This window comes from Musca autumnalis, unplaced genomic scaffold (assembly GCF_047663935.1).
Source record: "Musca autumnalis isolate F117 unplaced genomic scaffold, ASM4766393v1 scaffold_4, whole genome shotgun sequence".
In the NCBI taxonomy this organism is placed as follows: domain Eukaryota; kingdom Metazoa; phylum Arthropoda; class Insecta; order Diptera; family Muscidae; genus Musca; species Musca autumnalis.
The window spans coordinates 175,251,031-175,266,738 of record NW_027411977.1 but is presented as its reverse complement, the minus strand read 5'-3'; the positions used below and the strand labels follow the sequence as shown (position 1 = coordinate 175,266,738).

The 15,708-nt window shown below is 36.6% G+C and overlaps 1 protein-coding gene across 1 annotated transcript; it reads left to right on the top strand.

Annotated features, from left to right (window-relative positions):
• Positions 1–210: 210 nt before the first annotated feature.
• On the top strand, positions 211–1,602 carry LOC141403169 (lamin-C-like). Its single transcript, XM_073985343.1, has one exon. The coding sequence runs from the start codon at positions 211–213 to the stop codon at positions 1,600–1,602; it is 1,392 nt and encodes a 463-aa protein (XP_073841444.1).
• Positions 1,603–15,708: the final 14,106 nt, after the last annotated feature.

Genomic DNA, 15,708 nt, shown 5'->3' with positions numbered 1-15,708 from the left:
CATTCAAAAACATTAAAAGGAGGTTTAATTAGAGAGTTTGAATATTCATTAAATGCGCTGGAGACTGAGATAAGGAATGAGTTTCTAAGTGTAGAAGATGTCAAAGACAGATATGATATTGCGTCATCAGTACTGATGCAATATTTGAATGAGTTTCCTAAAGAGGATAATCTCGTAGAGAATTTCAATTTTTTACAAATTTGTTACCGCATGGTGAGATTTGGGAAAATTTCTAGAGTAGCACCTAAAGAGGTGAAAGTAAAAGATTATGAAGAGATCAATGGGAAATGGGTTCCCAAGATAAATACTAGACAGGTAGATAGTAATTTAATTAGGAAAGTTGAAAATGTGACTATTCCTAAAATTAAGAAAATAGTAAAGTTTACAGGTAGTGTAGGGGAAACTACGGAAAGGAAAAACGAAAACATTCGCGCTGATGTTTCGCTAAAGTTCGAAAGTGAAGTCAACCAACTGCGTGAGAAAAATGAGCAGTTGAAGGCCAGATTGGAGCAAAGAACCACGGACTGGCAAATTGCTGCGAAGAAGGCTCGTATGTACGAGTCACAAGCTGCTGACCTTGACGCCAAATACGATGCTGTGAATGCTTATACCAAGGAAGCCAGTGATGAACTCTGTGAGGTGCATGCAGAATTGGTGCTTCTACGCAAACAAATTAAAGAGGATGCACAGGCACGTATTGAGTTGGAAGGCAACATACAACATCTGCGTAAGGAACTGACCTTCAAGGAAAAATTTCACTCAGAAGAAATTAATGAATTACGCACTGGTCTCTCTAAACAATATGAGACCATATTACAACAGTCGTTGCAAGAGTTGCGTGAACAACACGAAGGAAAAATGCGTAAAATGAAAATGCTGTACGAGCAAAAGATTAAGGATCTTCAAGCAGAAGCCAACCGCGAGTCCGTTGCAGCTTCAAGTGCTATGGAACAATTAGATGTCTCTCGTCAAAATATTGAACGCCTGTATATTCGCATTAGTAAGTTGGAAGCTACAAATGCTGCATTGAATGGCCGAAATTGTGATTTGGAAAAATTGCTCGCCAATGAAAGAAGACGCCACGCTTCTGAGATTGCCAAAGTGGACGCTGAATTACAACAGCTACAAGAAAGTGTTGTATACGAAAAACTATTGTATGACGAAGAAGTTTGTAGCCAAACGGAATGGGTTGTAACTAGCAGAGAATATGACATCGAAATTTCCAAAGGTGATCCTAAAGCAAGGGTACAACAGAAAGGTACCAATGAAGTGCAAATCGATGGCGGTGCTACCGTATCTCCAAGGTTTGTAACGGATACAGCACAAGAACCACCAACAAAAATAATGATGAAGCCACGAAAATGGAAAAGTGGAGAAAACATAAAGACAACACTATATAATGCCAATGAAGAAGTTGCCGGTGCAGATCGTGTCAAGCGTAGAATTATACGTCATGTGTCCAATCATAGTATAATTAATGAAGAAAGTTCTAGTGCCGAGAAGAATCCTCCAAGAAGAAAATGGATTTACCACGTCTTTCATCGAGGGAAAATAAGTCATCATCCATACTGGTTGCTGAAGGTGTTGGGTGCCATCACCTAGAATTAAGTCATTATAAGTCTTTATATGTCGTTTATTATTAACTTAGAAAATAAGTAATGAAAAATATTACATTATGATAAGGATTATGATAATATTCCTCTTTAGTAAAAAATAACATACATACATTTTAGTTAAAGAATTAGATTGTTCTAAGACCAGAAACTGTTTAGTTCTGTATCTAAATTAGTCTATGTAAATGAAGTCAGATAGCAAGCAAGAAAATGTTCAATGTCCTGTCCTAACAGTTAAAAGATTAGGATCTTTTAAGGCGGGGAGAATGGTGAATTTTGTAGAAGACTCTTTTCTGTGTAAATGGTCAGGTAGATTTCTTTGTAAGCATGTCGTCTAAGAATCTATGTCTAAAAATAATCAACTGTCATAAATAATGGAACAAATGTCGTGCCCACAATAGTAAAGATAAGAAAGGGTCTATAATAAAAGATGTATTTTCCATTATCAGCGCAACGTGTGTGTGCATGGTGTGCATGATGTATTTATAGACACAGCGTGCATTTCTAATGTGCGTGTAAACCAAATGTATGTGTATGTGTGTTATTGGGTCTGTTCCAGAACTGCAAGAATCTACTAATTTTTACTATTTTTTCCGATAACATAAAGGAAAAACTGTTATCGTAGTAAAAAATAGTAGCTTCTTGCAGGTTCTGGAACAGAGCAATTATTAGATTTGTAAGATTTAGGTTTAAATATTATGTAGGAAATAAAGAGTCTCTCTAAAGCAACGAAGCGAACAACATCGCTAACGCGGGTGTTTTCATTCTCTTAGGTTATTTTTCCTTTAGTTTCTTGGGTGCATTTGTGATGAGACTAGGAGTCGTCTCATCAGCTAGGTACTGTGTTTTTAATAAATAAATTGAAATTGAATAGAAAAGAACGTTTGAATCCGATGAACAAAAACAACGAAATGAACGAATGGAACGAGATGGACAAAAGGAACGAGATGAACGAAATGAACTATATACAGTCAACCAAAAAAGTCTACATACACCCTATAAATCTCGAGTTTTAAGGGTAAGGAAGCATTTTATGAAAATCCAAGTACATAGTTCTATTTCATATCCCTAATAAACAATATTATATACAACAAAAATATATTCCATAATACTGTTACGGAATTAGATTTAACTAATGTCCGTGTAGACGTTGTTTTATTCCCCGATACGATTTGTACCAAATAAAACAGGGTTCGTTTTAGATTACGTTTCTACAATGCTTTCTTTACTTTATTACACTTATTCAGAACCGACTTTAATTACTAAGCACACAGCAAGTCTCTAGTTAGCACGCAGCTATTCTTTAACCGATCTGTTCAGTTCAACGCTTAAAACACCACTCCACTCGTCATTGCCAGTTCCCCTGTATTTATATCCCATAGTCTCCCTGTTCGAGAAATATCTAGAGCATATGGCAACACCTCGAATCTGTGCAGCGAACACACAGACGCACATTCGCACTAAGCGAACAACCATACTCACATACATACATGGGGGGAATACAATTGGACGACAAGCACAGTAATGACGTAATTACAACAACAAACAGATGCAAGAAATAAAGAGGTGACTAACTAAACAATAATTACATGACTATGGCAAAGCAAAACAAAAACACATTAATGAAAGGTAAAGAACTAGAATGATGAAGAGATTTCTACATGGTAGTTGTTGTTGTTGCTTAAATAAAGTAACTGCGTAATAAAAGTTTACGTTACAATTCAAATTTTTAAATTAACGGAAATTAAACTAAATTAACTTAAACCTATCAGTTACATTCGTAACATTGCCTCCCGCTTAAGCCTGTTCGTCCCGAATAGGCACAGTTCCCTCTCTGTGGTATGGGCATTGGTAACACTGCCTCCCGCTTAAGCCTGTTCCTCTTGACTAGACACAGTTCTCGTTCCGTAGTGGTGCCCTCTACGCCATCTGCTTTGGACTTTCGATCTTCTGGACGACGTTGCTTTCTCTCCAGGAATCGCGACGTTATACCTTCTTTCTTCGTGGTCACCTTCCTAAGTGCCACCTGTTCTTCATCGGACTTGTCCTTCCTTGCTGTACGGCCGCTTTTCGATGGACATTTCCTTGACGTACATCTTCGCTTTTTCCCCCTCGTTACGGGATTTTTCCGCTTTCCTACGGGCCGATTGTCGGCGGGTTCGACCTTCAGCGTACGGACATCTACAGCGGTCTCGTCGGATTCTGCACTTTGGCGATGCTTGCTTTTCTCGTTGTAGCCCACATTTATCGGTATTTCCACATTGGACCAAGTCATCACACGGTGCTTTATGTCCAGGTTGATGTCGAAGGCAATCATGAAGTCCACGCCAAGTATAACTTCGTCCACAATATCGGCCACTATAAAATCGAAATTTACCGATTTTCTACCCATGCTCAGCCTTTGGTAGGCCTTTCCATGAACCGTTGTAGTCTCGCCTGTGGCCGTCCGCAATTTGACTCCATTTAACGGCAATACCTTCCCTTTTACCAAATCCGGTCTAATAATGGACTTTGTTGCACCGGTGTCCAATGTCAAGGTACGCAATACACCATTGACGAAGCCTTTAACCGTTAGGTTGTGATTCTCCTGCTGGACTATGGCTATAGAAATTGTGGGACCATCGTTTTCATCATCTGCCAGCGGCGCTTCGTGATTGACGGAATTCACTTTTTTTGATTCACCTGATGTCTCATTTTTCGGATTCTTAGCCACAAGTTGGTCTTCGCTTTTCAAAGGCGGTGAGACGGATCTGGTCCTTGGTCGTTGCAATCTGCATTCTCGTGCAATGTGTCCAGCTTTCCGACAGTTGTAGCAAGTCCTTCTCGTTTTGCCAGCCCTTCGTTTCACTTTATCTATTACCTGCATTAGTGCATCTTTCATTAGTTCGACAACGGTCTGAGGATTGTTGTCCTCAACTTCCAGCTTCCGCACATTGCAAGCCTGAGGTTTCACCATTGTCTCTTCCTTATGTCCGCCACCGTACTTTAGTTCGAGAGCTGCAATTATATCTCCATAGTTTTTTCTAGAAGCGGCGGGAATATTCTGTAATACGTCAGCAGCACCGCCCTTCAATGCCATAAGTAGTCGTACCGCCTTGTCGTTGTCGTTCCACGAATTTCTCGAAGACACCGCCTCGAATTGTAATTTGAAGACATCAAACGATGTAGATCCGTCGAATTCAGGAGGCTTGATTTTCAGAGTGTTATCAATAACTCGCACTGGTCCTCCTTTGAATTCCAGTTCAGACATTTTCTTTTCCAGATTCACAATCTTCTCGTCGTGGGCCAGAAATTGCCTATCCAATTTCTTTAAATGGTTTTCCATAACCTCGAATCGCTTTCCAATAACTTGCGTAATATTATCAAGTCTTTCGCTGATTTTTGCCTCTAATTCTTCCAAGTTTTCGTCCAATTCCTCCGTCAGACATTTGAAGCTTTCATTTATTGCAATAGATTCCTCTTCCATTCTCTTATTAAATTCCTTCGCCAAGGTTGCTGCAATCACTTTTGCAACCTCCGTATAACTCGGAACCGCATCTGAAGTTTCATCTCTAATATCAAACTCACATTTGTCGATGTCCACTTCACGGTACTTTAACTCTTCCAAAAGGCGTTTTTGTAGCACAGCCTTACTTCCGGTAGTTGGCAACCCAAGCTTAGATAGGAACTTCTTCAAGTGTTCCTCTTGTAGATCCTTGAATTTTAAGTTCATTGTAGGATTATCGTAATCTCACTTCCTGACACCAATTGTTACGGAATTAGATTTAACTAATGTCCGTGTAGACGTTGTTTTATTCCCCGATACGATTTGTACCAAATAAAACAGGGTTCGTTTTAGATTACGTTTCTACAATGCTTTATTTACTTTATTACACTTATTCAGAACCGACTTTAATTACTAAGCACACAGCAAGTCTCTAGTTAGCACGCAGCTATTCTTTAACCGATCTGTTCAGTTCAACGCTTAAAACACCACTCCACTCGTCATTGCCAGTTCCCCTGTATTTATATCCCATAGTCTCCCTGTTCGAGAAATATCTAGAGCATATGGCAACACCTCGAATCTGTGCAGCGAACACACAGACGCACATTCGCACTAAGCGAACAACCATACTCACATAAGCTCTGTTCCAGAACTAAAAAGTTTTTACAATTTTTACCACTTTTACACATTTTGCGTTCCCGTACACAAAATTTATATGAAAATCGTTTACGACTTTTACAACTTTTACGACTTTTACCACTTTATAAAGTACGGGAACAGGCCAATACATACATGGGGGGAATACAATTGGACGACAAGCACAGTAATGACGTAATTACAACAACAAACAGATGCAAGAAATAAAGAGGTGACTAACTAAACAATAATTACATGACTATGGCAAAGCAAAACAAAAACACATTAATGAAAGGTAAAGAACTAGAATGATGAAGAGATTTCTACATGGTAGTTGTTGTTGTTGCTTAAATAAAGTAACTGCGTAATAAAAGTTTACGTTACAATTCAAATTTTTAAATTAACGGAAATTAAACTAAATTAACTTAAACCTATCAGTTACATTCGTAACAATACTAATAAGGGTAAATTCTATAAAAATTAAAAGATTAATAGGGAAAATGTGTACATACACCCAATGAAATATTAAGATTACCGTAAAATTTATGGAATAAGCAATACAAATTTTACATTTTATTGTTTTATCGAATGTCTCTGGTTGTCTATGATATATTTTAGACAAAATAGGAACATATTTGTTCTTTAATTGACGTTATTTAAGGTCAGACTTCGCGTATAGCTCGTTAAGGCGGACCCTTGCAGATATCTTTGAGTTTTTCAACCTGGTAGTTTATGAAACCCCAGGAAATACAGTGGGACAAATTATTTTGAGATCCTAGAGCGCTTTGAAGTTGTTCTTATACATAATATGTGCTCCCGAGCTTCGCTAAATATGCGAATTCCTGAGTTTTCCATGAATTTTATAGTTTTTACAGCATTCCAAGGGTCAAATTACAAGCAAGTACCTTGGAATTATGTTTGGTTTACATTCGGCTTCTTTTCGTGATTTCGAAGGCGTTTCATGATTTCGCGCGGAATCAAGCAAAAATTATCATGATTTCGCATACAAAAATGAAATCATCTCATTTCGTGATTTCAGCGAAATCAACATCGAAATCGCAGTACACATGATATACAACCCTGTTATTGCCTGAAAAAGTACCAAAAGTTGCAACACTTTTCACGTATCACAATAAACAAGGTAGATGGTCAATTGATGCAACAAAAGATTTTAGTACCAAAATTTGTAAACAATGTGAAAAAAAATATTAAATTACTTTGTCACAATGCTATTTTTCAGTGTGTTATTGTACTTTTTTAATGGTAATGTTAGAAAAAAGAGCGAATTGTCAAAAATTGATTCCCCATACAAATTTCTTAAAAAATAATGGAACGAAAAAATTACGGAAATTGCAAAAACTGCAGCAAATCAACGTATCAGTTATCGTATTTAGATGATAATGAACATGTTGCTAGCTTCTACTATGCCAAAATTGTATGGGAAAAACCAGGAGAATAGGGTGTTATTCGCCGCTGGTTTTGTTTAAAGAGAAGTGCAAGTCTTGCTAGACTTCGGAGTACGGAAACGCATTTTTAGCATTAAATCAAAATTTATTATTATGACGTCTCAACGATAAAATCATTTTTTATATTTTCATTTGTTATTACTATACACAATTAATACGATATATAGATAATTTTCGAAATAAAGTTGTAAAGTTCTATATTGTCGTATATTTTTGATGACTAATTCAATTTACAACAACTTGTTTTGAAAATTCATGTTCGATCAGCTGCGCATATGCATCTACCTTGATCATTGTGATATGTTTGAAATCAACAAAAAAATAAGTGTAAACACCGGGATGTATTTCAGGATTTCGTAAAATCCAGTGGATTTTAGAGCGCAAGTGTAAACTTGGCATTACCTTGTAATACATTTTTGGACCTTAACTCAATCAGAAATGTACAACATTATTATACAAACCCGCTCCTAAAGTTTCCAAAGTATCAAAATAAAAGCACCACCAAATAATGCATGCAATTTGTATGAAATTTACACTGTTAACTAGTATGCTCTCGTATTATGATCGTTAGGGTCACTTGAAGCGCAATAAATGTCGGATACTTTTACATTGCTTATCCAATGGATGCTCGAGGATTGTACCAGACCTTGTTACAAGGTAATTCGAATGCTTCTGCATGCAATTTGCCCCTTGGAATGTTGTGAAAACTATAAAATGTATGAGAAACCTCAGGAATTCATATATGATGCTCAGGAGCATATAATATCCACAAGAAAAACTTCATAGCGCTCTTGGATCCCAAAATTGATAGTCCCACTGTATTTTCTGGGGTTTCATAAACTACTAGACTGAAAAACTCAAAGAAATCTGTAAGGGTCCGCTTTAACGAGCTATACGCGAAGTCTGACATTAAATAACGGCAATTAATCCACAAATATGTTTCTATTTTGCCTAAAATATATCATAGACAACCAGAGACATTCGATAAATCAATAAAATGTAAAATTTGTATTGTTTATTCCATAAATTTTACGGTAATCTTAATATTTCATTGGGTGTATGTACACTTTTTCCCTATTAATTTTTTAATTTTTATAGAATTTACCGTTATTCGTATTATGGAATATATTTCTGTTGTATGTAATATTGTTTATTAGGGATATGAGATAGAACTATGTACTTGGATTTTCATAAAAATGCTTCCTTACTAGAGCTTGCAAACCATCGATATTCCCAACATTAGATATTTTCGATATAATGTTTTAAAATATCGATTGCTATCGATATTATCGTTATGTTGTCATCGCCATTAATTTGGAGATGAAAATGGCGGAAATGTCAATGATTTTCTTGAAATTATGCAAAAGTAGTTCACAGAAATGTAAAGGAGAATAAACAACTGTTTTTATTTTATAAAAAATGTAAAAAAATAAATTTTATTTTGCCGAAAAATGTGTACGTGTGACTACGGACTTACTTTCGTACACACACATAACCGAAAAGCAGCGAAATTTCCATTTATTTCAATGGATTTTAGGTTAGGGGTTTTTATTCCGATAATATCGATAGGCAAAACTATCTATCGATATTGAATTTTTAAATAATAATCGATATTATCGATAGTGACATCGATTTTTTGCCAGCTCTACTTACTATATCACACACACATAACCGAAAAGTAGCGAAATTTCTATTTATTACAATGAATTTCATGTTAGGGATTGTTATTCCGATAATATCGATAGGTAAAACTATCTATCGATATTGAATTTTTAAATAACAATCGATATTATCGATAGTGCCATCGATTTTTTGCCAGCTCTACTAGGGATACGCAAGTCGATTTTCGAGTAATCGATTCCCCGATTCTTTAATTTGAAGAATCTAAAAATTGGAAACCTGCGTGAAGTTAGCGACGTCGCCAACTTTCGATAACACAGAGTTATCGAAATTCACAGGGTGACACAGAACGTCAAAAATTCACATTTAGTACTATTTTTGCAACCCTGCTGACGAAAAAAGTTAGCGGCGAATATTAGGTGTGTTCGTTTACTCAATAATTTGTACAAATTTGTACAAGTCCAGTAACTTCTTGTAAACGACTAAGGTATTTTGCATTGTACTGTAGAGTAAACGAACAACATCCAGTAACAATTTGTACAAATTTTGAGTAAACGAACACACTGATTATAATTAATTAATTTTATAAAATTATGAATGAAAAACTCTAAAAACAATCCATCTTATTATAAATAATAAAATATAAGTAATTTTCAAGAGATAAATGTACGTCAATGTTACCAAACCATATCAAATAACGCATTGTTTTGAACCTAAAATTGACCGGTGGTCGGGACAGAGAATCACCTCTGGTATCTTTCCTATACAAACCTCGTCCAAACTGAATGCATGGAATGAAAGATAGAGTCCCAGAGAACATTTCCTCATACTAGGAATATTCAATTTCAGTTTTTTGTAGAACAAAGTTGTCCATTTTCCGTTTTCCAACTGGTGGTCAGGACATAGAATCGCCTCTGGAATCTCCCCTATACAAACCTCGTCCAAACTGAATGCATGGAATGAAAGAAAGAGTCCCAGAGAACATTTCCTCATACTAGGAATATTCAATTTCAGTTTTTTGTAGAACAAAGTTGTCGATTTTCCGTTTTCCAACTGGTGGTCAGGACAGAGAATCGCCTCTGGAATCTTCAATATACAAACCTCGTCCAAACTGAATGCATGGAATGAAAGATAGAGTCCCAGAGAACATTTCCTCATACTAGGAATATTCAATTTCAGTTTTTTGTAGAACAAAGTTGTCCATTTTCCGTTTTCCAACTGGTGGTCAGGACAGAGAATCGCCTCTGGAATCTTCAATATACAAACCTCGTCCAAACTGAATACATGGAATGAAAGATAGAGTCCCAGAGAACATTTCCTCATACTAGGAATATTCAATTTCAGTTTTTTGTAGAACAAAGTTGTCCATTTTCCGTTTTCCAACTGGTGGTCAGGACATAGAATCGCCTCTGGAATCTCCCCTATACAAACCTCGTCCAAACTGAATGCATGGAATGAAAGAAAGAGTCCCAGAGAACATTTCCTCATACTAGGAATATTCAATTTCAGTTTTTTGTAGAACAAAGTTGTCGATTTTCCGTTTTCCAACTGGTGGTCAGGACATAGAATCGCCTCTGGAATCTCCCCTATACAAACCTCGTCCAAACTGAATGCATGGAATGAAAGAAAGAGTCCCAGAGAACATTTCCTCATACTAGGAATATTCAATTTCAGTTTTTTGTAGAACAAAGTTGTCGATTTTCCGTTTTCCAACTGGTGGTCAGGACAGAGAATCGCCTCTGGAATCTTCAATATACAAACCTCGTCCAAACTGAATGCATGGAATGAAAGATAGAGTCCCAGAGAACATTTCCTCATACTAGGAATATTCAATTTCAGTTTTTTGTAGAACAAAGTTGTCCATTTTCCGTTTTCCAACTGGTGGTCAGGACAGAGAATCGCCTCTGAAATCTTCAATATACAAACCTCGTCCAAACTGAATACATGGAATGAAAGATAGAGTCCCAGAGAACATTTCCTCATACTAGGAATATTCAATTTCAGTTTTTTGTAGAACAAAGTTGTCCATTTTCCGTTTTCCAACTGGTGGTCAGGACAGAGAATCGCCTCTGGAATCTTCAATATACAAACCTCGTCCAAACTGAATACATGGAATGAAAGATAGAGTCCCAGAGAACATTTCCTCATACTAGGAATATTCAATTTCGGTTTTTTGTAGAACAAAGTTGTCCATTTTCCGTTTTCCAACTGGTGGTCAGGACATAGAATCGCCTCTGGAATCTCCCCTATACAAACCTCGTCCAAACTGAATGCATGGAATGAAAGAAAGAGTCCCAGAGAACATTTCCTCATACTAGGAATATTCAATTTCAGTTTTTTGTAGAACAAAGTTGTCGATTTTCCGTTTTCAAACTGGTGGTCAGGACATAGAATCGCCTCTGGAATCTCCCCTATACAAACCTCGTCCAAACTGAATGCATGGAATGAAAGAAAGAGTCCCAGAGAACATTTCCTCATACTAGGAATATTCAATTTCAGTTTTTTGTAGAACAAAGTTGTCGATTTTCCGTTTTCCAACTGGTGGTCAGGACAGAGAATCGCCTCTGGAATCTTCAATATACAAACCTCGTCCAAACTGAATGCATGGAATGAAAGATAGAGTCCCAGAGAACATTTCCTCATACTAGGAATATTCAATTTCAGTTTTTTGTAGAACAAAGTTGTCCATTTTCCGTTTTCCAACTGGTGGTCAGGACAGAGAATCGCCTCTGGAATCTCCCCTATACAAACCTCGTCCAAACTGAATGCATGGAATGAAAGAAAGAGTCCCAGAGAACATTTCCTCATACTAGGAATATTCAATTTCAGTTTTTTGTAGAACAAAGTTGTCCATTTTCCGTTTTCCAACTGGTGGTCAGGACATAGAATCGCCTCTGGAATCTCCCCTATACAAACCTCGTCCAAACTGAATGCATGGAATGAAAGAAAGAGTCCCAGAGAACATTTCCTCATACTAGGAATATTCAATTTCAGTTTTTTGTAGAACAAAGTTGTCCATTTTCCGTTTTCCAACTGGTGGTCAGGACAGAGAATCGCCTCTGGAATCTTCAATATACAAACCTCGTCCAAACTGAATGCATGGAATGAAAGATAGAGTCCCAGAGAACATTTCCTCATACTAGGAATATTCAATTTCAGTTTTTTGTAGAACAAAGTTGTCGATTTTCCGTTTTCCAACTGGTGGTCAGGACAGAGAATCGCCTCTGGAATCTTCAATATACAAACCTCGTCCAAACTGAATACATGGAATGAAAGATAGAGTCCCAGAGAACATTTCCTCATACTAGGAATATTCAATTTCAGTTTTTTGTAGAACAAAGTTGTCCATTTTCCGTTTTCCAACTGGTGGTCAGGACATAGAATCGCCTCTGGAATCTCCCCTATACAAACCTCGTCCAAACTGAATGCATGGAATGAAAGAAAGAGTCCCAGAGAACATTTCCTCATACTAGGAATATTCAATTTCAGTTTTTTGTAGAACAAAGTTGTCGATTTTCCGTTTTCCAACTGGTGGTCAGGACATAGAATCGCCTCTGGAATCTCCCCTATACAAACCTCGTCCAAACTGAATGCATGGAATGAAAGAAAGAGTCCCAGAGAACATTTCCTCATACTAGGAATATTCAATTTCAGTTTTTTGTAGAACAAAGTTGTCGATTTTCCGTTTTCCAACTGGTGGTCAGGACAGAGAATCGCCTCTGGAATCTTCAATATACAAACCTCGTCCAAACTGAATGCATGGAATGAAAGATAGAGTCCCAGAGAACATTTCCTCATACTAGGAATATTCAATTTCAGTTTTTTGTAGAACAAAGTTGTCCATTTTCCGTTTTCCAACTGGTGGTCAGGACAGAGAATCGCCTCTGAAATCTTCAATATACAAACCTCGTCCAAACTGAATACATGGAATGAAAGATAGAGTCCCAGAGAACATTTCCTCATACTAGGAATATTCAATTTCAGTTTTTTGTAGAACAAAGTTGTTCATTTTCCGTTTTCCAACTGGTGGTCAGGACATAGAATCGCCTCTGGAATCTCCCCTATACAAACCTCGTCCAAACTGAATGCATGGAATGAAAGAAAGAGTCCCAGAGAACATTTCCTCATACTAGGAATATTCAATTTCAGTTTTTTGTAGAACAAAGTTGTCGATTTTCCGTTTTCCAACTGGTGGTCAGGACAGAGAATCGCCTCTGGAATCTTCAATATACAAACCTCGTCCAAACTGAATGCATGGAATGAAAGATAGAGTCCCAGAGAACATTTCCTCATACTAGGAATATTCAATTTCAGTTTTTTGTAGAACAAAGTTGTCCATTTTCCGTTTTCCAACTGGTGGTCAGGACAGAGAATCGCCTCTGGAATCTTCAATATACAAACCTCGTCCAAACTGAATACATGGAATGAAAGATAGAGTCCCAGAGAACATTTCCTCATACTAGGAATATTCAATTTCAGTTTTTTGTAGAACAAAGTTGTCGATTTTCCGTTTTCCAACTGGTGGTCAGGACATAGAATCGCCTCTGGAATCTCCCCTATACAAACCTCGTCCAAACTGAATGCATGGAATGAAAGAAAGAGTCCCAGAGAACATTTCCTCATACTAGGAATATTCAATTTCAGTTTTTTGTAGAACAAAGTTGTCGATTTTCCGTTTTCCAACTGGTGGTCAGGACAGAGAATCGCCTCTGGAATCTTCAATATACAAACCTCGTCCAAACTGAATGCATGGAATGAAAGATAGAGTCCCAGAGAACATTTCCTCATACTAGGAATATTCAATTTCAGTTTTTTGTAGAACAAAGTTGTCCATTTTCCGTTTTCCAACTGGTGGTCAGGACAGAGAATCGCCTCTGGAATCTTCAATATACAAACCTCGTCCAAACTGAATACATGGAATGAAAGATAGAGTCCCAGAGAACATTTCCTCATACTAGGAATATTCAATTTCAGTTTTTTGTAGAACAAAGTTGTCCATTTTCCGTTTTCCAACTGGTGGTCAGGACATAGAATCGCCTCTGGAATCTCCCCTATACAAACCTCGTCCAAACTGAATGCATGGAATGAAAGAAAGAGTCCCAGAGAACATTTCCTCATACTAGGAATATTCAATTTCAGTTTTTTGTAGAACAAAGTTGTCGATTTTCCGTTTTCCAACTGGTGGTCAGGACAGAGAATCGCCTCTGGAATCTTCAATATACAAACCTCGTCCAAACTGAATGCATGGAATGAAAGATAGAGTCCCAGAGAACATTTCCTCATACTAGGAATATTCAATTTCAGTTTTTTGTAGAACAAAGTTGTCCATTTTCCGTTTTCCAACTGGTGGTCAGGACATAGAATCGCCTCTGGAATCTCCCCTATACAAACCTCGTCCAAACTGAATGCATGGAATGAAAGATAGAGTCCCAGAGAACATTTCCTCATACTAGGAATGTTTTATTTCTAGAACAATGTTTCCAATTATCTGGTTTCCAAGTGATGGTCAACATTTGCGCCAAAGTCTTCTTGTTTACCATTTACTGCGCGTTGTTAACATTTTCTTACTTATAATAGGTGTGTTCGTTTACTCAACAATTTGTACCAGTTCAGTAATTTCTTGCAATCTTCTAAGGTCTTTTGCATTGTACTATAGTAAACGAACGTCTTCGCAGAAGACGGCTTTGAAGATCCCTAGTGTTATAATTCCGTATCTTAAAAAATAATTAACAATTATATAAAACATCGATTGCTTATGCCAATTTTACACTTACGCTCCAAAATCCACTGGCTTTCGCGAAATCCGGAAATACACCCCGGTGTTTACACTTATTTTTTTGTTGATTTCAATCATATAACAATGATCAAGGTAGATTCATATGGGCAGCTGATCGAACTTGAATGTTCAAAACAGGTTGTTGTCAATTGAATTAATAATCAAAAATATATTACAATATAGAACTCTACAACCTTATTTTTTAAAATTACCCTAAAATTATCTATATATCGTTTTAAGTGTGTAAAGTACAAACAAATGAAGAAAAAATAATTTCGTTGTTGAGACATCAAAAAATAAATGTTGATAGATAAAAGTTGTGTTTAAAACTACTTCAATAACAACTTGGAGTAGTTTTCCCATTAAGTGCTAAAAATGCGTTTTCGTACTCCGAAATTTATTTATAAATGTATTGGTTAAAAAGAGTTGTATTTTTCCTATTGTCTTCTAAAATCTGTCTTTTGTAAACGCCAGGTTACAGATATAGATGACAGTCATTTAATCTGTTCCTTTATTTTTTAATAAATGGTAATATTGGCAAAAATGGTAAAAGTTGTGAACCGCGCTCATACAAACTGTATGCTATTAAAAGTAAAGTGCTGGATACATAAGAGGATTTCTGGTTGAATTCATTACGTTGCTTGTCATTTACGAAATCCACTTGATTTCAACTGTCAAATCCATAGATTATACGTCAAATGAAATCACATCTCGATTTCATTTGACGTTTATCCTATGGATATGACATTTGAAATCGAGTGGATTTCGTATATGTGAACATAGCATAAAACTGTGTATAGAAGATATGCATTAATTTGTCGTAAACATAAAATTTGTACAAATTATTACTGGGTGTTGTTCGTTTACTATAGTACAATGCAAAAGACATTTGAAGATTGCAAGAAATTACTGAACTTGTACAAATTGTTGAGTAAATCACATCTCGATTTCATTTGACGTTTATCCTATGGATATGACATTTGAAATCGAGTGGATTTCGTATATGTGAACATAGCATAAAACTGTGTATAGAAGATATGCATTAATTTGTCGTAAACATAAAATTTGTACAAATTATTACTGGGTGTTGTTCGTTTACTGTAGTACAATGCA

Coding starts and splice junctions, on each gene's coding strand:
- LOC141403169 (XM_073985343.1), top strand. CDS start 211: ATGGTGAGATTTGGGAAAATTTCTAGAGTAGCACCTAAAGAGGTGAAA.